We start from the raw sequence: 27,271 nt of genomic DNA, 5'->3' as shown, positions 1-27,271 counted from the left end.
CACATTTTGACCTAGACAGTCTTTAACCTGGCAACAAACAGCAAATATGTGACTTGTTTTTTTGGTGGTGGGGCACTGGGGGGTAGCAAATGGCCAAGGATAAGCTCAAACTGGTCCGATTATTGGTATATTTGGACTGGCTTCATTTGATCCTCCCCTTTGGTAACCACAGTCCCTAAACGTATCCATCTCCACGGCTGAGAAATGAAGTTTCTTATTCCGATCAATATTGTAAAACTAGACCTTGTGTGTGCCCTTGTGTCGATTGGTGTGCATCATAAATGGCAATTGCAAGAAGCCTACCTCTTGGAGTCGAAGGACGCACGAGGGGAGAGTTATGGCAATTTCTTCTCATTTGTCAATAGTGATCTCAGCCTCAGCCCATTTTCTCTGCGACTGTCATCTGTATTGTACCACCACAGTATTGCTAATTGTATGCCCCCTCCCTGCAGTCATCTAACTGTGAAACACAAATTGAGCATGACACGTGCCTTTGGAGGGCGCAAGGCTTCTCACGCCCTCATCTAGCAAAATACTTCACTTTAATTGAACATCCCGAAGCTGACCCCACGCGGCGACGGGTATTTTGGGGGTAGGTGGTGCGTTGTGTGGCCCTGGGGGCTTCACACATGGATGCTGCCGCTGAGTCGGACGCCATAAGAGGCGGGTTGTGCCTCCGCGTGTGTGCTACGCAGAGGCTCACAATGGCGTTAATGAAATGAGGAAAAACTGAAAAAAATAAATAAACATTCTTCAGATGGTTTAATTGCTTGAATTCAATTGCTCCACAGGCGTCTTCATCAGACGGGAGGAAAAGCAAAAACCGACATTCAAGTCACGTTACTAGAAAGTTCACTTGCTCGGGTCACGAAGTGGCATGCAGAAATATCTCGACTAGCTTTGTAGATGCGGAATATGCATGCATATTTAAATCGCCATGCTCTGCTGCCCTTTAGCCCAGCGGGAATCGGGGAAAAGACAGACGATTCATTTATCGAAAGTGTTTCTGTTGACCCTTAAGTCCTTAAGGAACCACATTCATTTTTTTCCATCCCCCAAATTGCTGTAAAATTGATATTTATTTCATTTTTAGATTTTTTTTTTCCACAAATCAGTCTTGGGTCAGTTCCTTGTAGCAACGTTTAGGACACAAAGTAAAATGAAGCTCTTGATTCTTTTCACCATTGAACTTGTCATTCCAATCCCCACCGGGCTTCACTTATGGTGCACGTCGCCCCCTGTGGTTGCCCTCCAGTACTACAATCATCCCAGCCAGCTGTGGTGCAATTAATTTCTCATTAGTGCGTAGACAATGACTATCACACCACCTTGCTTGCAATCTTTTTCTATCCCTCTCCATCGTTTTGCCCAAGCCCCCCGTCCCCACCCCAATCCTCCCACCGCCCCCACATCATCATCACTGCCGCCGCCATCAGTGGCACCCCGCTGGCGGGATGCGCTCGCGTCCCCAACGAAAGCAAAAGAAAAGCAAACAACAATTAGCTTCCTGTTGACACAGTAAATGGTAGACAATGGTGTACAAATGAGGTCTCGCGGAGGATCAGGCAACGGGGACTTTCACTTTAGGAGTTCCTTAATTAAGCATCTTCATTTCTTAATTTGTTGACATACAGCCTTGCATAGTCATCACCACAGAGAGGTTACATAATTGATAATATCCCTATGGCAACTGCTCTTCTCCTCAGAAAAAGTTGAATTTCGTATTTGCCTCAGTGTGAATGTGCACCGTATTTTCACGACTACAGGGCGCACTTAAAAGTCTTACATTTTCTCCAAAATGGACGAGGCGCCTAATAATGCGGGGCGGCTAATCTACGGACCGAGTTCCAAAATCTGTGAATATTGTTGTGTGACTTGGATGAGTGCCCCGCTTGACGACCGGATGTTATGCATACGCGTTGTTTATAATAGAGGAAAGACGGACAAAGATGAGTCTCTGAGAGGGAGATTTGTAACAATCTACGAGGGAGATTTCCTTAGGCATGACTTTCGGCAACCGCAACATTTGGGGAAACGGTCAGCGTGGGCGCCGACGTTGATCGATGGTCTCTGTTCACGGGCGTTGAAACCGCCATTTCAGCAGCGCCGGCAGTAGCGGCAGCCTCTCGCAAAATATCCTACGGCTCAGAGCGTCTGCTATCTGCTTTGAGAGCAGATGGGCATATAATAGAAGATTGTGCAAGCTAAATTGTTTTGAGAAAGGCAAAGTGGAGAGCGCACCGACCCGACACCTAGGGAACGACGCTATCTGATTGTAGGAAGATGCTGATGTCGAGTGGCATCACTTAGAGCAAGACAATAAAGGTGTGGATTTCCTCAGCCAATCATTTTTCACCTTGTTTTTCACTTTGTTGTGAACAGGTATCATTATATGCATATAATGTTCACATCAGTCAAGATTTGGATTTCAGGGCGTACTCATACCAAGGCGGTGCTTGTAGCTAAATTAGTATTTGAAGTTTGAGCTTTACTATTCCAAATAATGTTAGTTAGTCGCAACGTTCTACATGAAAAAAGTACTGCATTGCACATGCAGTACCTAATTTGTCTTTTATAATTTCCGCTGCCTTTTGGGAGGCAATATACAAAAGAATAATCAACTCATTTATGCCTTTTTTATGTATTTTGAATGAGCATACTGTATGATCACACAGGCAAACAAGTTTTACAACAATCTTTATTAATAATTAATGCCGCAATCTCCAAAAATAAATGCTAGAAACAACTGATCTGAGTTGGCAATATCAGAAGAATTAAATCTGACTGCTTTCACTTCAAAAAGTTCATGAAGATGACACTCTAATTCAGTACCTACGTCTAAAATGATCCAAATGATTTCCACAATTATTTTTCAAATGATTCCAAAACACTGTGCACCGGTCTTACGCCTCATACAGATCGTCTACGTGTAAATATCCTGGTGCAGAGAGACTGTGTTAGGATTAATGCAATAAATTGGTTCCTGCCAATTAATTTTAAGGACAACAGAGATGGGGAATAATGTGTGATCAGCAAAAAAGAAGGAGGGAGGGGACAGGGGGGAATTATGTTAACGACACACAGTAAAATGTATTTAACTGGCGTGCTGCTCAGTTATAATTCCCCTATTCAGCCATGGCTTATGCGTAAAACCCCGCCATGAACATTTCAGATTAGGCAGTAGTGTGGCCCGGACACACACTTGAACATCGAACACACTTCCAATCAATGGTTGGCTGGCTCCCCCCCTGGCCGGGCATGAGCGATGGGCAAAAATGGCGACTTGCCGGAGCAAGCCTGGCACCTCTCTAAACCGTGAGGGTAGCAGGCCTGGCAGCGCAGCTCGCTGATGGACTCGTTGAAGCGGTTGGCCAGCATGGACAGCTTGCTGCCATGACACAGCGAGCACGGCGTGCAGCCCGAGTCGCCGCAGAGCTGGCAGCCGCCCGGCTCCTGGAGAGCATGGGGGTGGAGGGGGGGACACGAGTAGGTGGTAAGAGTGTCAAAAAGAAGTGATGGCACAGGTATAAAATAGCAAGATGAGACGTAGCACCGTAGCCTACTGGTTGGCCCATCTGCCTCAATTGAAACTCATCTATAGCTGTATATATAGCTAGCTGGAGAGCTAGCTATCCGTCTATTTGGCTAGCTAGCTATTTGTTATCTTGAACCTCAGCAAATGTTATGTGGAAGACTCTCAGTGAGGGCAGGTTTTCAGCCAAAACAAATACAAACTCATGTTCATTGTCATTCCCAATCTTTCATCAAACTTGGGCTATCGGGATGAACTTGGAAAAAGAAACTTAGAGATTGCATTGTGACACAACAGGTACCGTTGTGTACTTTATCACTTCTATGCCCATGTCACTGTCTGTTCCAAGTTTTATTTTCAGCAGCTACCAAAATTTTGCAAGCCCAGCAGTACCTTACACTTGTGTGTACCACACACACACACACACACACACACACACACACACACACACACACACACACACACACACACACATCACGATCCAATGTAGCAACTGTAGAGAAATGTGACTCCAGAGTGGATTAACAAATGCAAAATGTCTGCAACCCTATTGAAACTCTGCGTGAGGGATGGAGAATCGCAAAAGAAGATTAACTCCTGGACTTGCCGCAGCCGAGACGAAGAGGAAATTGGCAACTTGAGGGAAAATAAAAATAAAAAAAAAACAAGCAAACTTCTTTTCAGAGAAAAATGGGAAAGTAACAAGATGAGGGGAAGAAAAGGATGAGGCCAAAGTGAAGAGCAATCCTTCAAGGAGATGAGGAGGAAGGAAGTGAAGTGGGGCACACACAACCCAACAATCGGGGATAATTTGAGCATCCCCCCATCCCTTCCAATCAAAGTCGGAAAAGGCTCTAAGTGATTATCATGAGTGATTACCTGTGGCGTAGGGTGTGTTAGGAGTGATTCTTCCCCTACGATCTGCTCAGAAAGACGTCAAGGCCAAGAACAGTTAATGATAAACCAATGATTAATAATTGTGAAGCACTTTGAGTTGCAATACCATATATGAAAATCACTCTACAAATAAAGTTTGATTGATTGATTGATTGATTGATTGATTGATTGATTGATTGATTGATTGATTGATGCAACCTGTTCAATAATAATGACCTGAAATCCTTCCGTACGGAATGATCTCCAATTTAAGTGCAATCGTAAATAAGTTGAAACATTTATTATCAGCCAGATTGGGAAGGAAAACTCATTGCGAGCACACCCCACCTGACTGGATAATCACTCAGGATAACCTTGCAGAGACCTCCAATATTCAAGCCATTGCTGACTTTGATCGCCAATGGAGGAAAAAAGGCTCAATTTACAGTAGGCCTGATTATCAGTGTGTGTACCATGTTGTAGCGGTGCAAAGAAACATCAGCGGGACAGAGAGTTGAGAATGACAGTAATGTAGCAGCGCACAGTATGTAATCTCTTTAGAGAGTTCATGGAGCACAGCGAGACAGAGTGGGGAATATGGAGCAATGAGAATAGCAGGAAACACAAACAGAGGTAATAAATACTTCTTTCCAGAATACTTTGGTCGAGGATCATTACCTGCGTGTGAGTGGTCGGTTTGCGCTCGCCCTCCTGCGCACCGAGAGCCTTCGATCGCCTCCTGCTGCCACGTTCGCGGGCTTGCAGGTATCCCTCCAGGGAGGCAGGGGGCGCTGAACCGTGGCGTAACGCGTCGGCCTTCCTTGCGGGCGCTCGCACGATGCGCAGGTTGCTGGTATAGATGATGAGCTTTCCGAAGTCTAGCACCGATGACTGAGGGCAAACACAAACTATGGATAATCAGTGCTTTTTTTTTGTTGCTTTAGGATATCGATTTTACGCATATATAATAAAGAAGTCCAACATTGATCAGTATATCCACTTTTTGTTTTTCGCCAGAACACCAAGCGAAACAATGCTTAGTTGTCAGTTGGATAAAAAGGCAACAACAAAAACTTCCAACATTTTGGTGATGGATATTTTTCAATTGATATTATTTTTTCTCTTTTGAGCCCCGTGAACTCTGCCTAGCAACCAGCTGCAGGGCAATAATAATGATACAATTGTAATGTTATATAATGATACTCTATATATATATATATATTTTTTTTTTTTTTTTGGGGGGGGGGGAATAATGCTGTAAGCTGTTAAGCATAATTCTCTATCATTTTATTGAATGGCATCCTTTACATTGTGATCAGAATATTTGTATGGCTAGCATCTGCACATGTGCAGTATTATCGTCCGTCAACGAGGGTTTAAAAACAATGCTGAAAGCTTTCGTATATTACTTTGTATGACTTATCGCTCACACTTCCTTCCTTTTTACATCCCTTGGGTTGCAGATATCTGCAGTCATTTGCGTTTTTCAAACCTGGTGAAATGACTATCAGATAAGGAGCATTGTGCTCCAGTGGAGTCTTTAAAAAAAAAAAAAAAAAAAAAAAATGAGTGTGTGTGTGTGTGTGCGCGTGTGTTGCATAGAGGGGAGCAGTCATGTCTGTGAACCCTAAATGCCCCCCAAAGAACTAGCCGCCCCTGTATAAAATCCACATTGCTGTCCTCGGCTGATAAACGTGATAAGATTGTGGCGTCTGAGATGGCGGGTGGCTTTTTGTACGGTGGATGAAGCTGACACTAAGCCAGCAGGCTTCCCTGATATTGTGGCCCAAGTGTCGTCTTCGTGTTCGGATGTTAATTGTTTTGCCCCCGCCCCCCTCTCCTTCGATCTAAAAGTTACTTTAATTGCACAGGGATTTATCCCGTTTTCTGTTTGAGGTCTGGGTTTTTTTTCCTGTTCTCTAAGCTTCTTTATGAAATATGGCAGCTGTTTATTGTTGTTGGGTTTCTGTTTTAAGCAACTCTATGCGGGACGGGAAAATATACAGTAAATACGAGCAGTGCTGCAAACCTACGATAACTCCTTTCTTATTTCTTTCTTATTTACATACAATAAGTCCAATGAGACCATACACTGGAACTAAGTCAAATACTTTTGGAAATAACACAGTGACAGGAATTAAAAGATGTGGTTTTCGGGTTCTGTAATAAAAACTGTCCGATTGGGACCTTCAAAGGTGAAACAGATGATCATCAGAATGCTCAGTCATCTCTCGCCAGTGTCTCTAATTAACTTTAAAAAATAGCCTCCAAAAAGAAAATACAAAGAAAAAAAACAAAAGGTCAAAAGTCTAAGCTCGACGCCATACATGATAAAAATTAAAATGCAACTTTTGCTGTCATGATCTAGTGCCGTTTTTACATCTGTGGTATTGGTCATTTATATGTGCACGTGTAGCTCATAAAGTGCCTATTTCTTAATAAGGAACAGCGGCCACTAGAGGTTGGACAGGTTACAGCTGGGGTTTTTTTGTTTTTTTGGTAATTGACTCGAAAATGATGAGCCGAACGTAAATTGGAGGACTGGAAGACGCAAGATGCCAAAAACGTCTCCTTCGCGATGATTCAGTCTGCTTCAAGCCAAAGTCGACTCTTTGACGAGTTGACTCGTCAGTCCACTTGACACTTGACCTCTTCCCAAATAGTTGCCTCCTTATTCCCTGATGGGGGGGAATGATCTCAATTCATAGCCACTATTGTTCACATAGTTAACTGCTGATCCTGTGTGAACCCTTGCAAACCAAAACAGCAGCACGTCCTTCAGACAAATTCAAGTTCGGCGTTTTAACGCATCAATCAACTAAATGAGTTCCCTGCTCAGCATTAATTAGAAACATTAACAATGATGAGCGCCCCCACGATGTTGCGAGCAGTTGAAACTATGAATACATTTCAAGTAACTATCTTGAGCCCACTGCTTACGTACTTTAGTGTCTCCATCTGTTTGGTTGGTCTGGCCCGCAGCAGCCTTGCAGCTTCCTATTCCTCTGTACACGTTGATTCTCTGGGCAATGAGCCCTGTTGGAGTCTCGACACCTGAGCGCACAAGAACAACATGTTGTCATGGTCGTCATGCCCTACATATGCAACTAAAGTTTTCAATTAGCAATCAACCCAATGAATACGTTTGTTTTTTTAAAATAAGCTTCCTTAAGTCACACAAGGAACAGTCTGGATACATCATTCGGCAGCATTAGAAAAGTACTTCCACGGGGTTTGACTTGTTTTGATGAATGTTTCGAGTATCGTTGCAAAATTCACGGGAATTCATTAGAATGAAGTGGATGTTCGCAAAATTGCAGGTTAGGAAACTCTTAATATAAAAACTTGATAAAATGCCACATTTTTTTTAAACATAAACAAATGAATGCTGGGGAAAATAAAAGTCCTGAAAAATTGCACAGCATTGATTTCACAGTACTTCTAATACCAGCCATGGATAATGGGACTTTTTTTTTTCTATCTGGGAGTAACACATTATAATAAACACTTAAGTATTTTCTGATACTTTTTTGTGTGGGGTATTGGATCTCCTTGAATTGTGATACGAATAAAGTAGCAGTGCTACAAATATCATCATCATCATCACAAAGCAGTCGCTCTACATGCACATTTGCATTACTATGAAGGCGACATTCACGGTTTGAGCCACGCAAACCTCCAGCAGGTATGCCGCAAGGAGCATACATAAAAGCGTACTGTTCTGATCTCCGATGTTTCCAGCTTCCTTGACAGAGGCCCTCCCAAGCAAACCAAAAGTGCAGCCATCCATTTGACATAAGCCAGCGGAACACTTTGCCGCCATCACGATATCAACCCACGCTGCCGCTCCGACGGAGGCTCCTCAAAGCCGCACAGTTGCTCCATCTCCAGGTGGCTTGGCGCTATCTTGCCGTGCGGGAGGAAGCTGTGAGGGTACTTCTCTTCGGGGCTGTCCAGCTCCTGCCCGTCCTCGTACACGTGCTTCAGGACCCGGCCGCTGTAGGACGACGCCAGTTTGAACCTGACCTGGTGGTTTGGAAGCGGAGCGGGCTTTAACGGTCGGTACGGTACGAGCTGTCGGGATGCATAGTGATGCGTTAACGCCGTTGCTTGGTTGCCGAGAAGATGATCAGTAAAAGCGGAACGGTTTGATCTATTATGGGAGAGGGGGCATATGGATAATCAGAACGCGTCGACGTCGAGGCAGGCTTTCATGTCATCTCTTTTTACGCGCGTGCAAAACAGAGTGGGAATAAAAATACGGGAAATGTCAAGTACGCTGTGACAAAATACTGAGCTCTCCAAGTACCACCATCATAAAAAAACAGTAGCGTTGGAGGCCTAAAAAGTAGCTTTAACATCATTGGAATTTGCAAAACACCGAAACATGAGGCATAGTTTGAACATTAACACTGCCTTTACCTACAGAAATACTCCATATGTTTAAAAAAATAACACTAAAACTAATAACTAAGCAAAATTTTTGGGAAAAAAAAGAAAAACAAAAACAAACTAAAGAACTAAAAATTAATTAAAAATAACTATAATGAAAATCCCTGAAACAGAACCCGTACCACTGCCTGTATTGCCCAATGGGCCAGCCGGTTCTTGGTCCAATTCACAAAGTGCAAGTGATGCCAGGATATTTTTTTTTCCACCTTTTGACAGCCCGTCAAGCAGCATTTGGCGAGCTCTCCCGAGATAACTCACCTTCCTGGGCTTGGTGCCTTCATGTCGCTGACTTTTTTTTCTCTGGGGTTCCTCCATGACGCCTGAAGGGATGCAGAGAGCAGGAGGGTCAGTCCATCGGGTGCGAATGTCAGCATTAAGCAGTCACCGCGCCGCCTTCTGTGATGGACGGCAATAGACAGAACATAGCGGGGATGAGAGTCCTGCTCAAGAGCTGCTGTGAGTACGAAGGTGGGTGGATGGAGCCTTGACTTTTCTCGTGTGTGTGTGTGTGAGTGTGTGTGATGGGCCTCCTGAGCTTAACAATGAGCCACCATTGGCCCACCTTTATTGGTAAGCACGTTAAATTATTCACATCTGGATCGTGTGTACCAAAGGGAGGTGAAGGAACCAGAAGCTCTATCATCAAATAGTTATGAGCGCTAGAATAAAAGCCTGTGTGCACGTGCCCGAGTGTGTTTGTGTGTGTGTGTGGGAGTTGTTACACAACAGAGTACAGCCTGTCAAAGGAGTGGGGTGTTAGCATTGCACTGGCATGCCAGCGGGTCTAATGTTAGGTATACCTAAGCAATATAATGCAATTTTTTTTTTTAATGAGACAAATAGCACTGTATCATATTTAGGCAGCTCATCTTTTTTCCAAGCTCATCGGTACGGCACTAATATTAGTCATTCTTCGCAGTGGCGAAAGAATAATTACACTTCCATTAAAGGGTGAAAGCACCACAACAGTTGCACTTTAAAATTACATGTAAATGGGCAAAGTGCATTTTAAGCAAATCCCAACATCCTGAACTTTTTGGGAGTTGTTTCTTCAAAACAAAGGCTTTGTGATTGGTGCGGGACAAGCAAGTCACTCATGCAAGAAACAAAAGAATAAATAAAAATGGTGACAGCGTCCACACGGACACATCACACCCTGTTGTCTGTTCTATCCCCCGTATCAATATGAGCTTCATCCATTCATACATTCGTCACGTTGTGCACATCAGCAGTTCAGCAGGTGCATGCATGCCGAGTTGCCGCATATGCGTCTCCCTCTCGCATCATGCGCTTTACACTTCCATTGTGTAAAGCATATGAAAAGGCAAAGAAAAAAAAGGCCCCTGCTGTGCTATTTTGGGTAAGTTCTCAAGGGTATGGGCGAGACCGCAGTTCCGTTGTACTACGAAGAAACTGAAACGACTAACTCTCTGACTATATCGCTGCATATTGAGCATCATTTGAGAGGGGAATTGTTACAGAAAATGGACTCTGAGTGCCTGCTCCCCTACCAAGTGTAGAATTAAACAATCAGATCATTCTTTTACCTGAATATTTGGTACATCCTCGGGCTATTTTGACAAAACAGACACCTGGGAAATATAATAAATTGGGGGAAATAATGCATCCAATGTCGCTTTTAAATAGATTAGTATTGCAGGCGTAAACTAATGAAGTGGCCTCCTCCCTTGCACCAGACTCACACTTGCCAACGCTGGCTCTGCCTTCAGGCGACTCGGTGACAGCAAGGAGGAATAGGAGTGAGTTAGAAGGAAGAGTTAGAAACCAGGAAAAGAGACGGATGAGACTGAGGGCAACCGATGAGAGGCAGGGGAGGAGTGATGAGGCGCAGATTGACGTGAAAGAGCAAATCATGTCACCAACAGCCCGACTGAAGGCGACGCGAAGAAAAACAGAAGGCAAAGTCGATGTCATGCTCTGAACTCGATGAGAAAATACTGTGAAAACAGCCCACATTTTTAGATTGCACATTCGATCGTGGCTTTTTATTACGGCCGGCCAAAGGCACACCTGTGCAACAATCATGCTGAAAAATCAGCATCTTGGAGGATTGCTCGCTAAGACTAACAATATACGTGGAGTCCAACCTCATACAGTGTCATGATGGGGGGGAAAAAAAAAAAACATGATAATGCAGAAGGGCCATTGAAAGAAAATCTGCTCCACAGCAGCAACGTTTTAACGGGAACATTTAAACGTCATCATCGATCTTACTGAGTGTGTCAATCAAAAGCGAAAGCAAAGATAGCAAGCTAAGATTTTGCTGGTGGTGGACTGACGGCCAATTAGCCGAAGGGCGCTGCTCGTGTCTTTCAATGGATGCAAATAAAAAGTGCTGAGTCTCCACTCCAATTTTTATTTAATCTCAGGACCCCCCAAAAAAAGAGCGGTCTAATTGTAATGAGTGCCTGTGTCATTGCCATGGCAACTCCAGATCACTTACTTATGAATCGCGCTTTTTTTTTCCCTTTTCAACAACATTAACTTCAAATCACTTTTTACAGTAGAGAGTGGCCCCAGGACTTAAGTGTGTCCTTGATCAGATATTTATATAATTGCTTCATGGGGTTTTCTCACAAAGCAGCAAAGATAATAATTTTTAAAATGAATTTCTGCATGGGAAAAAAAAAAATCCGACTCTTCATCGTATTCTGTCTCAAACGATTTACTACAGGATGGAAAGTGTCATGAAATCAATACAAGCAGAAATTGAGCTTATGACTTTGGAACGTGTGTGGCTGCCTAATATGTGTACCCCAATGTAGCTTAAGGCACGCTGCCTGAGTGGCAGTGAAGTGGGGGAGACACGGAAAATGGCAAAATGGACTTCTTGACGCCACTAACTAGGCAACGCCCATCAAAAAGCACAACAACAAACAAATGTATGACAGTGTGTAAGAGAGAGAGAAAGACAGAGAGACAGGATGAATTCCTGAAATTTCAATCCACTCTACGTTATTTCTTACTGGAAACATCGTTTTGAAATTAGAACAACTTGGAACCAACATCACCAGATAGATTCGTTCTCTTTGGCGGTTGGACTGTTTGAACAAATATCAGCAATTTTTCAAACTGCATAAAATGACTGCAGTGGTCAAAATAATGGCCAGTGAGAACAAAAGTGATGAATTATGCCACGATCCAGAAAAAACCCTCCTGCACGAGGCGCAATATGTCATCTTTATGGCCTTGCCTACTCTGAACATATTGCCAAAATTTTTATTATTTTTTGCCTCTAGCATGCTTTATTTTTTCAATGATTGTTCAGTCAAGGTTGAAACAACCACTGTGGGAAATTTGAACTTTGGCACATCTCTCCGCGCAAATAGAGTAGACAATAATCTCACACACACACACAACCAATTCATTTCTAGATCTTCAGGGAGATTTCTCATTTCTGCAGACCAATACATCTATAAGCTCCAACTTCATTCCTTTTATTTTTTTTTTGTACACAAGAAGAAAAAAAAGCTTACAGGGGTTTTAAGTAATGGATTTCAGTTCATTGTTAAAATTGCCTTTGTTGCAGGCATCACAGCTGCATTGAGTGACACATGCCAAGTTATCAAAACGTATATAATTGACAGTAAAAATTCATTTTTTGCTTTAAAAAGGAAAACAAGCCACATCCAAATGAATAAAGATACACCAGGAAACAAAACTTTCACAACTACAAGAATCCTGACATGACGAGGGGAACAAGACTTGCTGCCGCAGCAACGAATTGACAGAAGCTAACAGAAGCCGGGGAACGAAATACAAGCAAACTGACGAGACAACGAGGTACACCTGGCCAAGGCACAGGTGGCTGGAGGGAGCTGATTGGTTGACGCACGGGTGGAAAAAAAGAACCTAACGAGCAAGCCATAATATGAAGAAGGGTCACAGGGAAAACATTATATGCAGATATAGATAGATAGATCGATAGATAAAACAATTAAAAACACGGCCACAACCATAAAACAACTAAATGGAGTACAGTGAACAAAGCGGTGTCATTGCTAAATGTCGTTTGTCACCTGGAAATGCCGTATGTGGGAAACCGAAGATGCCCTCTACGGTTATAGCTACGAACGATTGTTTTCTTTGTAGCTGTTTAGCACTGAGCTCTGCATTGTTGTTGTTGTTGTTGGCAACAATGAGATCATGTCAGAGCTTTAAATAGCTGCCCTCACACGCCTACCCATCTCATGTGGGATCTGAGCTGCGGCGGAGTCCTCGGATCTCATTTGTTTTTCAGTCCATTTGATTCACCGCGAGTCGTATTCCTCACTCTGTCGCTCTCCTTGAACCCAAGTGGATGGCTTCTCACTTTTAACACCCTGCTCCGCCGCACGCTTGTGACCGTTTGTTTACTTTGTGGCTGTATCCCGTCTTTGTGCTCCGTCGTTTGTCTCTTTCATAGATATTTGCCTTCGTCTCGGCGTGCTTCCGTCTTAAGATTTTATTTTTCCCAGGGATTTTCTCTCTGAATCCTGCTTCCCTTTGCCTCGCTTTTTTTTTCCACCCCCACCGGCGGCCTCTAATAAAATAGGACCCCGTCTGATATGTTGCGCACCATAAATTCTCAGATCGGCCTTGGATCACAGGGCCATTTATGTGTGTCCACCTTTTTATTGGACAAGGAGCCATATTTGGTGACTTGGGTTGGTGTCGAAAAAGGCAACGTGCTTTGCAGAAGTATGGACGGACAGGCGAAATTGAGAGATAGATTGACTGATTGGCGGTTCGATGGATGGGCTGGATGACGGACACATGGAGAGACAGATAAATCAACAAGCATGGATGTCTGGATGGACGAACAACTTGATCATGAGACAGAGATGGATGAGCTTATGGATAGTTTGAGCCAATGGATGAACACAGACGGATTTGGTAGACACGTCAATAGGAAGACCGACAGGCTAGATCATTCCCATCATACTCCACTATTCATGCAAAGTCAACCCGGCACTGCTCCCATCACGCTTGTGCCTCAGACATCATGATGTTTGCTAGCAACACAGACAAGACTTCGGAATTGCATTCATTTCTTCACAAATGGTGAACACAACAAACTGTCAATCTCTCTTTTTGGAGAGTGTTTTGCTGCCTTGGCTGTTTGTCTCGTCGTTCGGCAGGGTGCGCATAAGTCAAGTGTTCTTCATCTTCATGAAAACGTTTGAGTGAATTGACCTTTTCCATGCAGGAGGCGCTGTAGGCCGCTTGTGAAGGTGTATCGGTGTCGCACAAATTTCCGCGTCGTGCATATCGGCCTCTGTCCTCCCTTCGCCGAATGACACCTCCACCAGTCGGCTCGCTCAACGCCTCATCGTGCTCCCTTGTTTGTGTCTGCCTTTGAGTGACGTGTCATCCTCTGAAGAAGCTCGCTCGCTCGCTAGATTGGACACGCTTGCATGATCGCAGCCTGTGTTAGTCTTTGATGGAAGACAAGGCCGCCCGGTTCTTGTTTATTTTTAGATTTCGGAGACTTGTTCACATTCCGCATACTTTGTTTGAAGAGATACGACCTTGGCGGTTAGACACAATCGCCAGGATTTGTTTAAATGCTTACAACGAGGGTTAGAAGTCCCCTAAGGCTCAAATGTTAACAAAAGTGACTCTAAAATTGATGTTTATTTGTCTATCTGGTTACATTCGACAGAGTGAGAACCCCACGGATAGACGGATGGATGGACAAACAGATCAAGAGTCGAACAGATCAAGAGATATACGGACTGTCGGGTGACAAATAGTACATCAGACATGTTGATGGACAGACAGAGCATTCGATGGACAGACAGACAGACAGACAGATTATTAGACAGGTGGATGAAATGACAAACGGACAGCTTGGTGGACAGATGGATCGAGCAGAGGACATATGGACGGACAAATGAACCGAAATATTGCTTCAGCCCTGCCCCTTGTGTCTCCACCAATCAGCTTCTTACCTCCCCTTTCGTCATGTCTAGCGACGCCTCATTAAGTACGATGTAGCCGTACTTCCCCTGTTGGGTTGCCCTCATGTGCAAGTAGCGTCGATGGAATGTGTCTCACAAAGCCCCTTGCTCTACTTCTGTCAGCCAATCAGCTTCAGACATGTTTTTAGCAATTAGCACATACGGGTTATTCATCACAGTTCCGCCACCTCAAACTAGTCCACCACGAAGGACCAAATAGGAAACGGAGGCATGGACAGCTAGAGGGGAGCCTAAGCAGGGGGATGGAAAAAAAAAAAATCCCTAAGACTTTTCATCGTTACTTCTTGCACTCTCTTGTCATCACTCCATGCGCCACCTACACATTTGACACTCTTAGAAAAGCGTTGAAGCCCTTGACGTGCGGTATCGCCCTTGACATGCAGTATCGGAATAATGTGTGCACAAACACGGACGGGTGCTCCCAGAAAGACACTTCGATGAAAGAACACCTTCATCAATGGCAGGAGAGTGCATGTGGGTGTGTGTGTGTGTGTGTGTGTGTGTGTGTAGTGGACATAAAAGCATTATGCAACTCTTACCAACATCCTATATACGAGGCAAGATATACATGCGGGTCATGGTACCGGTGACAAGGACATTTTATGTGGTGCGACATATTGCAAATGGCCCGCAGGCGTTGTTTTTCACACTAAACAATGATGACAAGATGACAGCGCGGGTGCAATCATGCGGCAGGAATGTATTCAATTAAGACACGGAAATAGGAAAAGCGGCATTTACAGTAAAAACTATGACGAAATAAAAGCAAAAGTGAAGAATAAAGGTGTCTTTTCCAAAATAAAAGGTGTAATATTCCAGAATAGTTTTATTGTTGTTGTTGTTATTTCAAACGTGTTCATTAAAGTAAGATTTTAAGAAAAAAAGCAACTTTATTCTCGTAAGATTAGGAACTTTTTCACAAGCGAGCCTTTTTTTTTTAATATAGAAGTGATCACGTTTCAAATTTAAGCTAATGTTCCATCAACTGGCTGTGAATTAGAGTTCATTTTAAAGTGTGTGTGGCAGAATGAAGCCACCAGAAGACAAAAAAGGAAGTGCTCTTTGCCTTGCCAAAATATTCCTTGCAAAGTGACAGGAGAGAAAATGAAATTTATAACATGTAAAATAGGTTGTGTTTGCTTTTGCCTGGAGGCCCTCTGTCACTGACTTCAAACCATGTTTTCCATTTGGGCTTGTGGGATTGTTCTCTCCTTTTTTTTTTTTTTTTTACTTCACCTATCTGTCCTTAAGGGTCACTGGTGGAAAAAACTTTGTTTGCTCAGAAAAAAAAAAAAAGAAAAAAAAACTTTCCATTTCAATTTGGACCTGCATAGGTCTTAAGAGACACACCGCATCACTGAGCTGCAACTGGAACACTGCTTGCACTGCCTCCAACTTTGCTACTGGCTTTTGTTGGTAAATTATGTAACCAACTTGAACGTGTTAACAATAGTAGTTTGATGACATTTAACTCCGTATCCATATTGCGCAAGCTTGTAGAGCTCAAACAAACACAAAATTTGAAAAAAATTGAAACAGAAAAACCTGATGTATGAGAAAAAAAAGTAGACATTTTTTTAAATCAACCTCAAAAATTCATTTAAAGCCATCTCTAATTAAAATTTAGACTCGCTTTGAAATGCAGTACCGTATTTTACACACTAAAAGGCGCACCTAAAAGCCTTTTTTCTTAAAAGCTCCCAACGCGCTTTAAAATCCCAGGTGCCTTGTGTATGGTCATTACGGTAATATTTCGACCCCCCAAATGGCTCCTTGCTCGGGACAGGCTGACAACGCAGAGTTCAAACTTAAGGCAATCGGTTAGACAGTTGAACACGGAACTAGAGCAGCGACAAAAGAGGTCAACGTTAACGAGTCAATGTTATAACTTGCTGTTGGTTAAGTGAACTGTGTCGCTGCTTTATTAAATAAGTTTTACTGACATCTGATCGTTCTGATGGGTGATTCCTTGAGCGTAGCTCTATCTCGTGGAGGCATTGTAGATTGCGTCTTATAATGCAGTGCACCCAATGTATGAAAAAAATTACAAAATAGGCCATTCATTGAAGGTGCGCCTCATAATCCAGTCCGCCTTTTAGTGTGGAAAATACGGTACATGAATATAATGAGGTATGACACGGTAAAGTTGTGCAGTTGCCTTGATCGTATAAAGGTGACTCACCCAACTATGTAGCGTTCCCGTTCCTCAAATCCATGGAAGCGGTCAGGAAGGAAGGCCTCCTAGATCCATCCCGAAGCATAAGGACCCCAACCGCATCAGGGGGTCCCGCAGCCACCGAAAGACTTCACCATGCAGCAGAATAACAAACAGTCCTCATGGAATGAGCCTAAACATTCACTTTGAAGCTTTCACATGAAAAGAGTCGAGATGGCACCTTCAAAGGAGACTTTCGCCCCCCTATGATTTTCTTCATATGCCAAGATGGCTCCAGCTAGCCTGCGGACAGAAGAGACGTTAGCGGCCAACTCAATTTATTCAAATCAAACACAACAACGCACGCTCTGCAAAACATGTCTGTCACTTGTTAACTTGGCGTAGGTCTGTCTGCCTTGGCCTGAGTTTACATTCTAGTCAGTCTACTTATCTTAAGTACTACAAGCTCCCACCCCTGTTTCCCCCTACCCCCCAAATAAAACGTATTATAGCTGTGCCGTGTGTAGCCTATCGATAAACCCATGAAGTGGTACTTGGTGCTAATTACATCTTTTTGAACTCCTCCTCCTCTGCTGGCCTCTCAGTTTCATTTCAGTGTCTGAAAGTACCATTTGCGCTGCACAAGTAATAAAGTTCTGTATATGAGCGTGCGTAGTGTGTATACGGTACTCCATTGAATAGCGGGTCGCCCCAGTGATCAAAGTGATAAATGTGCACCTTGCCTTCATGATTTCGGGGCTGTCCCGACTCCATTTCTTGCTACTTTTTTCTGACACAAGGGTGAATGGGGAAAAATACCAACATGGCACATCCAATATAAAAAAAATGGTGACTTGATGTGTTCAGCCTCACAATATATGATTTTTTTTTTTTAACCACTGACAACATATCGCTCCTAAATTCTGAATACAAATAGTCTCTCCATTCATCGGTATGTATGTATGCGTGAAGCTAACTTGGGTGCGAGTGTGTGTGTGTGTGTGTGTGTGTGTGTGTGTGTGTGTGTGTGTGTGTGTGTGTGCGTGCATGCGTGTGTGCTTGTACTATCCTTATCTGGCACGGTATTTGACATCGACTTTTGTGTGTGTACATTTTGAATGGTCTACAAACAAAAACTGCTTGAATGAGCTTCATTCATCATATTATACAGCCAATGTGTCTATGTTTGCACAAGTAAGTGTGGTGTATGTGTTGGTTTGGTGTGTGTGTGTGTGTGTGTGTGTGTGTGTGTGTGTGTGTGTGTGTGTGTGTGTGCGTGTGTGTACTTGTATGCACAACGCTTGAGAGCCCACCCTTATTATGGGGATGTTTTTCTTTATGGGTAAAATGCTAGGTTTAGCTTTTTTTGCCTTACTTTACTGTGTGTGTGTGTGTGTGTGTGTGTGTGTGTGTGTGTGTGTGTGTGTGTGTGTGTGTGTGTGTGTGTGTGTGTGTGTGTGTCAGACAGACCAAGCGCAAGAGCCAGAGTCAAAGAGAGAGGCAGAAAGAGAGAAAGACAAGAAGACAAGCAGGAGACAAAGGAAGGGCAGTTTGCAACTAAAGACTGTCAGTGAGGATGTGATATGAACAGTGTGGAAGTGCGTGCACCTGTGTGTGTGTGTGCGTGTGTGTGTGTATATAAAGCCCAGGTGGTGCATGTTGTATCACCAGGGGAGCAACTGTTCCAGCTTTGCAGATTTCACCCCACTTTTCCCTTTTTCATCTTTCCCTTGGTCTACTTTCACAGTGTTGGCTGACAATGAAAAATATATTTTATTATTCTCCATGTTACACACCGCATGGAACTACATACGGTAGAAATCGACAGCCGAAACTACCAGCCAGGTAAGTTTTTTTCTTCACCAAAAAAAAAAATACCATTATCTGGGAAAAAAAAGAAACCTTAAATTTAATCGACCCTTTTAGGCTGTTAAAATGCAACTGTTATAAGTTAACGTTGCCTGCACCTGGATGAAAGTCCTCAAAAATGTACCGACAAGTGACTCAACAAACTACATACGTATATTTCAACTAGAGTAATCACGAGACCTTTAATATGTAGCTGCGGAGGAGCTAAAAGACTTGCGGAAAGGAAACGTCAGTTGTTCCTCAATCATCGCTCCTCCATCGAACATCCTCAATGCCTGCTCCTCGAAGACAAATTGAGGTGCTCCCTAAAGACTCGGTAAATCGAAAATAAATGTATTGTAAGTTTGACACACAATGTAGTAGAGTTTTGTTCAGAATCCTGCAATTTTTAATGATTAAAATAACAAATGAGCAAGTATATATCATGAGATTTCAAAATTGTGAGGAAAATCAGGCCTTTGTCTCTGCTCTCCAACGTTGTGCACGTGTCTGCTAAATAAATAAAAGCACATTCTCTGAAAATGTTTGCTACTTTGTCGAGCTTTTTTCTAATGCCTTCACATGCTGATATGTTTGCGTTGAGAAATTATACGCACTTCCGGGACTCCTCTCCGCCGACAAGACGGGCAACGGGCTTATCTGCAGTATCAGATATCCTTTTTTGGGAATTTAAATGACACAACTAAGCTGTTCTGGAAATTGTGGCATCCAGTGAGGATGCACTCCGATTAGCTAAAAACATCTACAATGCTAGCACATGACTCCGCATTTCATTTCATTATGTAATAAGCCCTGAAAATGGGAAGCATTTTTTAAAATGAGCTAAAATGGCTAAATGGTGAAAACTGAAATGGTGAAAAACGGTTTCATGCTTCACTGCCACAATTCCATGCGATAGTAGTTGTCGGTTTTCCCACCTTTTCAGCAACTATGTTCAAACATGTATCATGTATTCAGAAACAAATCTGTGATTTCACTTTACAGGGTCTTCAATATTACGGCATATGAACAGCTTCCGTCGTTTTCTAGGGAACCTTTACAAGCAAACAAGATTTTTTTTTTCCAATTGCCAGAAGTCAACGAGGTTAGTCGCCAGCTGAGCTGTGACCCTAATGAGGATAAGCCCTAAAGCAAGTAGATGGATAAAAGAATTACAATTTTGAAAATGACAAGAAACAGCAGGGAAAGGTGAATAAATGGGGAGATTAGGAAGGAAAGAAGGAGAGTGGCGGTTGGCATAGCGCACACTTCTTTGTCACCTCATCATCTTTACAGTGGTGGTGGGTGTGCAACTTGAGGCTCGGATGCGTTCCCCCTTGAGCCGTTTTGATTTCATCTGTTTGCAAGCGGCAAAAGAGTGCAATCGCATCACGGAGTTAGTCTAAATTACTCATACACACATTTCCCCAAAGGGCTGTTTTCTATAAGCGCGTGTACTCCACACCCCATGCATCTGTGCGTTCTGATGCTGAAAGCGCAGGAAGCAATATGAGTGCACACGTTTTATGGCCCGCCTGCTGACTTCAGATGCGCCAGGACTGCTTCAAATCTTGACCTCTTCTCCCGCTGGGGGAATCGAATCTGACCTCAGATCAGCACATTGGACCGATGACTTCTCCCTCTGGGCAGCTTCACTCCTTATGATTATTATTAGAAAACCGTCAACTCACATCTGTAGCAAGACTGCCCCCTGGTGGCTAAGTAGGCACACACACGCATGCACACATGCACACATCTGCACGTGCATGCGCGCACACACACACACACACACACACACACACACACACACACACACACACACACACACACACACACACACCCATGGCACAGCCAGATCCCCTTTTACAGTCACTGGAGCTGGGAAGCATTCCCAAGCCACAGTGTGGCAGCTGGCAGTACCCAAAAGTCGGTTGAAAATTCCCACGTTCCCCAATGTCTCATGGTTTGCTTTAGAGCCGTAACTGTCATAGAATCAATTTCTAAATTCACAGAAGGGGATATGGGCAGACCCAAAATTGACCAAATATGCTACGTTTTGTATGCATGGGTTTGTTTTGGGCAATCTTTCCATGTCACAATTTTGGTAATGGATCACTTTTGCAGTCAAAGAGGGATTGGATAAACTCGCCAAATTCCAAACTGGCACATGAAAATATGATTTTAATTTTTTTTACTGTGCAAAATGCTGTTTCCAAACAGCCCCACACGTGTCCCTTTGCAGTGGGGGGGGGGGGGGTCTTTCAAATCTGGACCCAAACATTGCAGAAAATTCCACTTCTCCTGGGATCCATGATCAAACATTTTATGAAAGTACTAAGATGTTGGGAAAATTATGTTTCTGGACTGTTTGTTCAACCAGTAATGTTCTGAAAAATTAAAAATTAACTGGTCCTTTCACAGCATTTTCCCTCCGTGCCATCACTTTTGGACAGTTGTTTTTCTTTTCTTTGGTTGGAGCTCGAACATTGTGTTTATCAGACACAATTGCACTGTTACTACTGAGCCAGCTTGTGGCATTTAGGGAGTTCCAGAATGGGCACAAATAAAACAGCTTGAGGACAGGTGCCACAGGAAAATAGCCCCTTCCTTTATTGAACAGGGTTACAACGTTCCAGAACCTTCGTTGAGAGATGAAAGTCTGATTTTAAAGTCATGTGCATAACACCAATACAAAATATGCACGTATTTTTCTCCACTCAGGGTCCCCATTCTCATGTTCTACACTGTATTATCTGTGACTTTGAATGCATTAAATTAGCTAACAATTTTTAATGCAATTCTGTTGCACTATATCGTCTGTGTTTGTGTTATGATCCCACACCTACAAGATTCTGATCTTTCCTCCTGGCTCATATTTATTGCCATGAGTGGGCAGTAACGTAAGTCCATATAGAAAGATGATCACAGCCAAATCCCACAATACACTTATCAAAATCTGCGCTCCACTGAGACAGCAGAAAGTGAACGATAATATGGCGGGTTTTGAGTTAACCATATACAACACTTTCTCCTCCTTAACGTCAGGAATGTGACTTTCCCGGAATTAGCTGCCAGGTTGGCAGCTACCTCCACGAGATGGGGAATAAATGCCATGTTTGCCCTTTGAGCGCCCATCTGCTTTGTGTATAATGATGTTTTCACACCCTCGCGGTGAAAGCTTGCTGGCCGGCATTTCAAATTCAGGGAAGCGCGGCAATCAGGATTAATAACATAATTGAATGCCCGCAGGGTGGGAACACGGGCGGGGATGTGTTAAGGCACAACAGCAAGTATAAAAATTCAACGTATCAACACACAGTGGCTTTCAACTGCAGTTGTTGTTGTGATGGTGTGACTCGTGAGAGGATGCCCAGTGCCTTTTTTTGGGGGGGAGGGCGGGGGGGTGGGGGTGTCACTGACGACTTTATTAGGAACTGGCACAATCTAAAGCAGAGATGACCAAAATTTTTCAATGAAGGGTCACACACTACATAGTGGTGGTAGGTGTGTATACGTTTGAATGTAACTGTTTTATTCTGAAGGCCGCCACATTCCATTATGAAAGGGTGTGCACACTTGTGCAACACCATTACGCCCCCCCCCCCCCACGACCCCTTGCAAAGAGGGACAGTATTTCCAATACTTTCTACAGGCTGTCTGTGAATAAATGGTGGAAAAGGTTTTGAAGGGATTTGTTTTGGTCTCAACACCAATCCTGGAATTTGAAAAGGGCTGTGTAGAATTTTTATATGCACTGTATTGGCTCTACCCAACTTTGCGCCCGCATAGCTTCCACGCTTTATCTCACCGTCATGTACCAGAGAGAAGGATTACATTTAATGTGTCAGATGACCTTTGGCGTGCAAGACAAAAATCAAAAAGCTCAGACCTGCAAAATCCATAAAGTATCACAACGCGGCAGCTGTAAAAGATTATGAGGCTCATATCTCTGGGCGTGCAGTAAAATAATACAGAGAAAAACTTTTTTTTTTTTTAGCTTCAACGCATTTTGATGAAAAACAGACAAAGCTGATTATGTTGCAGCTTCATCGTGTCCACTCATCTATAGCATTTGTCTTTCAGAAATTTGAAATGCATTTGTTAAACAGCCTAAAGTCCGCTTGTTAACTGAATCATGTTTCTATGGCAAGGTCCAACACGTGCTCATAAAAATAAAAATGCGAACAAGTCCATTATGTCATTGTCCTCCCAGTCAGGAAGCTCACATAATATATTTTGCTATTTATATGCACTTTGTCCTCATTTATGACAAATTTATTGCAACATTTTATCCACTTAATAAAATGAAGATGAAGTTCAAGTCTCAAAGACACCATACGGTGATATAAATAATAATGCCGTTTTAATGACACCGGCTACATTCATTTAACTTTACCTAATGTTTTGTCCTTGATATGTTGACAATAAGGGAACCAAAAGGAATGATTAGAAAGTTCAAAAACAGAAAGAATCATTCTTAGTTATGATTGACACTGACAAGAGTGAATAAGCGTGCACTAGTATCCTTGATAAAGACTTAGATGTGGCAATACATTTCGGACTGCATCAAACTGGACTGTGCAAATGTACCTAGTGAAGCAATGCAGGCTTCCTTCTGGGACCCTCAGAATCAACACTGCTGAGAAGTGGGCAAGATGTTCAGGGTCAGGTCTGGAGACTTGTGGTCCCAAGTCAAGTGCACTCCAGTGTGGTGGCTACGTGGTACGTCCGAGCCAGCGTCCGCCGCTTCATCTCTCGCACCATCTGACACACGGCCAGGGAGTAACAGCAACACACGGTACTCCAGTCGTTGCACATGTTCCCCTGTGGAACACAGCAACTGGTTTTGTAGTTCATCCATCCACTCCCCTCAATCGACGAAAGTATTCAGTGGGGCTGGGCAATTTTCAAAACAGTATGTCCTTTGACGGACATTCCCATTGGGATGTACAATATATGTTTCACACCTCATATTTCGTTTTCCTGGCTGTGTATTGAAAAAAAAGTACATATTTTTTATATGTATCGCTGTGGCTCCGTACCAAATGGCCCACGGACCAGTAGCAGGCCGCGGACCAGAGGGTGGCGACCTCTGCTTTACAGCATGTTAATAAACTGAAAAATTATATTGTAAATTATTATCATTTTACGTTTGAGCATCATATTCTTTCATGTTAAAATTACCTAGATTACATTCTGTTGTTTAATAATTGCATAGACATGTTTTTATGTTGATAGCTTCTGATTGGCTGTGAAAGTAAGGGAAAGCAGGAAGTGATTTAGTTACCGATGGTGTGTTCTCGGGAATCCATTTCTCCTTTTGCCGTTTCGTAAAGTAGAGCCATCCATTCAAAAAAAAAACGAACACCCTCAACTAACAACTTTGTTTGTTTCTTGTTTGTCTCCCCCCCACCGGTTCTGTATATTCGACTCACCCGTATCTTGTACCGCTCCCTGAGCGCGACCCTCATAGCAAAGGTGGACCCTGGCAGCAGAGGAAAACAGAGGCACTCGCCATACAGATTAGCGAGACTCAGGTCCAAACAGCACGGCGCCACAGCACCGATGACACCTGAGCGGGAAGAACATTAAACACCCCAAACCTTGGAATCAAAGGAGGACAAGAACATGCGCAAAACATCCGTTACATGTGCACTTGTCTCCGCAGATGTCAAACAGGCCGCTGCTCCACTCGCCGCCCGTCTGCGTGATGGTGGTGACGGTCGTCGTGGCGATGCCCAAGCCGGGCTGAGTCAATGCCACTGCGCTCGCGTTGTTGGACCTCCAATTCGTGTCACTTACTGCAGAGAAACCTCCATCCCCTTTCTCCTCCAACATGGACCTTGACAGCGAGGGTCTACATGCAGGAGATATTTAGTGCAACACTTTCGTCATTCTTTTAACAAAGGCAAATAATTAAATAAATTGCATGTAATAAAACACACTAAAAAATTGTCCTTTCGTGGTCAGCAAATTCTCCACTCATTTGTGAATTTTGTTCATTATTGACTACATTTAGAGGCATCACTTTGTTTTACGTATGTGAATGAATACGGTGTACAGCAAAAGACTGGCTGGATAAATATATATACAGTGGTGCCTTGAAATCCAAGTTTAATATTGTATATTCTGTGACCACGCTTGCAAATAAAAACACTTGGATTTCAAATCATCTTTCCTCAGTAAAATTAATTAAATTGCCGTTCATTCATTCCATCCTCCTCCCAAAAAAACAACAAAGGGGCATAAGCACTTCAGATTTTTTTTAATTGATCTATGTTGCTCATTGAACTTAATTTTATATATTTATGAAACACTTCTCAACAGCGAAACAGCAAACTGGACTAGATTTTGTCTTCATGTGAGGAAAACATGCATTCTCTTCCATTTTGAAACTTTTTTTTTAGCCACAATTCCATTGAGTCCTCTCTCACGTGAGCATTGTTATGTCTGCAAAGGCAGAACTATTGATACAGCTCTTATATTGGATCTCATTAGAATACAATGATTAGCTTATTTGTACAGTATGTGCCTAATGCTGTGGCCTGTGAATGTAACACCAAGAAAGACAGCACACAGCAGTTAAGCCAAATACTCTTTGCTGTAACGCTGAGTGTTGAAGACAAGCGGCCGAAAAGACTTAACACTTACTGGTGTGTGACAATGGTCTGCTCCATGACTACAAGCCGCTGCCATCCAGAGAGGGGAGTGAGGCCTGAGAGATGACGAGGAGAAAGAAGTGGCACTCACCCTGTGTGGGGGAGAATGTCAGGGGCAGATAAAGCAGCTTGACGCAAGGCTTGCCAAGGAAAAAAAAAAAAAAACCCGTGCGGCAGAGATAAGTCTCCTAGCTGTCCTCTACATGAAACACTGCTAAAGATACACATTGGGGTAAATGTATATAGCCTTGAATACCCCATGCCTCAGGTTTTACAATCATAAAATTTCATTCAGGTTTAAAGAACAAAAGCATTTCTTTAAAAACAAATTTTGGATCAACAATTTAACAGTTAAACAGTGAGTTAACAGGAACAGTTACCTGGAGGGATTTTTCTGACCCCAGGTGCTTTTGATCTTTGTCCAGCCTGGGCTACTCAAAACTATTTTGAGGTTGCTTGCTCACGTTCTGCAAGTACCAAAAGAACATCTTTTTTTGACTTCACTGCCGCATGGAGGTCACCTGACCCTCTTCTCCAACAACCTGAGAGACCTGGCCCATATATTGCAGTTCATCTTAGGCCACAGTGACAAATGTACCCCTCTGTTGGCTCAGGGCTCAGATCCTCAATGAAGTCCCTGATGGCAACTTTGCCAAGTTTAGGCTTAGCCTAACTGTCACTCATGGCTCAAATACCTTTGCAGAAGAGTTTGGGAAGATGGTGTCACACAGTCATTTTCTTTTGTGAAGTATGATAAGACTTTTTATATGACGTGTGAGCACAAAGCGTGACGCCAACTGCTGACGCCCACGGACAACCGGTACTTTACCGTTGAATTCAATAACGGCATCATAAATTGCCTTTTTTAGCGGAACAATTTTGCGGTTTCGTATGATTTTTTTTCAACTGTGACAAATTAAAACTATCTTAAAACAATAAAGACTAATACACTGTAGCAAATAAAAGCACACGTTCCCTTTTCTACAAAACATGAATCTACAGTTTGAAAAGATCTATCGTCCATTATTTGACACAGACAATCAAACGTGACCGGGAACGTGTGTGCATGGAAAATGTAATAGTATGCAAGGGTAAGACATTTTTCATAGTTTTGAAGGAGGCCGACATTGTGACACATTCCTGATGTGCATGTTCCTTATAAACGCAAAGCAAGTAAATGTTACACTCACCCTTGGGCAGGAAAACAAAAACTGACTCCGACAAATGAGGTGCAGGCAAGGGGAAAATTGATTCAGGGAGAGAATACCAACAGTTCACCTGCAAAAGGGAATTGATTTGTTATGTCGGCTGTGATATGATGCGACACTTTCTTGTTCAACCCCGACTCATCAAGTGAAAACAACATCAAATGTGAAGAGCATTAAAGATTTGACACAACATGTTTGGTTTGTATCACAGAAACGCGCATCAAAGGGGAAGACATTTTAATAATAGCCATCCCTCGGGCTGAAGTATTAATCATGTTGCCTTTGAAGCAGCCAACCGCCGTGGTGCTCATACCTTGAAGGAATCGAGCTTCCTATTTGATACTCAATGTCACTTTGGCATCTCCATCTCGGCAACAACTGCATGTGTCCAGCAGTGAAAGACGCTCACATATAGCATGCATTGCTGTATTATTCATAAAGCTGGCATGAATTTATGACAAATATGAATTTTTGCTCAAGTGGTGGGTATCTATGAGGGTGCGTGCCAAATATATGACAAAGTTAAATTTGGTGTTACCTCAGAGAATAATAATCAT

At 43.0% G+C, this 27,271-nt stretch overlaps 2 protein-coding genes across 3 annotated transcripts; both read right to left on the bottom strand.

The window, feature by feature from the left end:
- Positions 1 to 2,692: 2,692 nt before the first annotated feature.
- grxcr2 (glutaredoxin and cysteine rich domain containing 2) lies at positions 2,693 to 23,541 on the bottom strand. The gene is made up of 8 exons (XM_019864248.1): positions 23,438 to 23,541; positions 17,241 to 17,302; positions 17,027 to 17,148; positions 9,119 to 9,180; positions 8,248 to 8,434; positions 7,353 to 7,462; positions 5,087 to 5,299; positions 2,693 to 3,453 (listed from the first exon to the last, which is right to left on the bottom strand). Exons 4-8 carry the CDS (start codon positions 9,173 to 9,175, stop codon positions 3,226 to 3,228), a joined length of 795 nt encoding a protein of 264 aa, XP_019719807.1. The 5' UTR covers positions 9,176 to 9,180; positions 17,027 to 17,148; positions 17,241 to 17,302; positions 23,438 to 23,541; the 3' UTR covers positions 2,693 to 3,225.
- On the bottom strand, positions 22,663 to 26,233 carry plac8l1 (PLAC8 like 1). 2 transcript variants are annotated; one of them, XM_019864284.1, is made up of 6 exons: positions 26,058 to 26,233; positions 25,887 to 25,973; positions 25,499 to 25,562; positions 24,496 to 24,704; positions 24,283 to 24,419; positions 22,663 to 23,671 (listed from the first exon to the last, which is right to left on the bottom strand). In XM_019864284.1, the coding sequence occupies exons 3-6, from the start codon at positions 25,522 to 25,524 to the stop codon at positions 23,540 to 23,542; spliced, it is 504 nt and encodes a 167-aa protein (XP_019719843.1). In that variant the 5' UTR covers positions 25,525 to 25,562; positions 25,887 to 25,973; positions 26,058 to 26,233; the 3' UTR covers positions 22,663 to 23,539. The 2 variants fall into 2 exon arrangements, with proteins under 2 accessions (XP_019719843.1, XP_019719842.1); XM_019864283.1 differs by having other exon boundaries at positions 25,887 to 26,233.
- Between the last annotated feature and the right edge of the window lie 1,038 nt (positions 26,234 to 27,271).

This window comes from Hippocampus comes, unplaced genomic scaffold (assembly GCF_001891065.2).
Source record: "Hippocampus comes isolate QL1 unplaced genomic scaffold, H_comes_QL1_v1.1 scaffold57, whole genome shotgun sequence".
Taxonomy (NCBI): Eukaryota; Metazoa; Chordata; class Actinopteri; order Syngnathiformes; family Syngnathidae; genus Hippocampus; species Hippocampus comes.
This window is presented reverse-complemented; position numbering and strand designations above follow the sequence as displayed.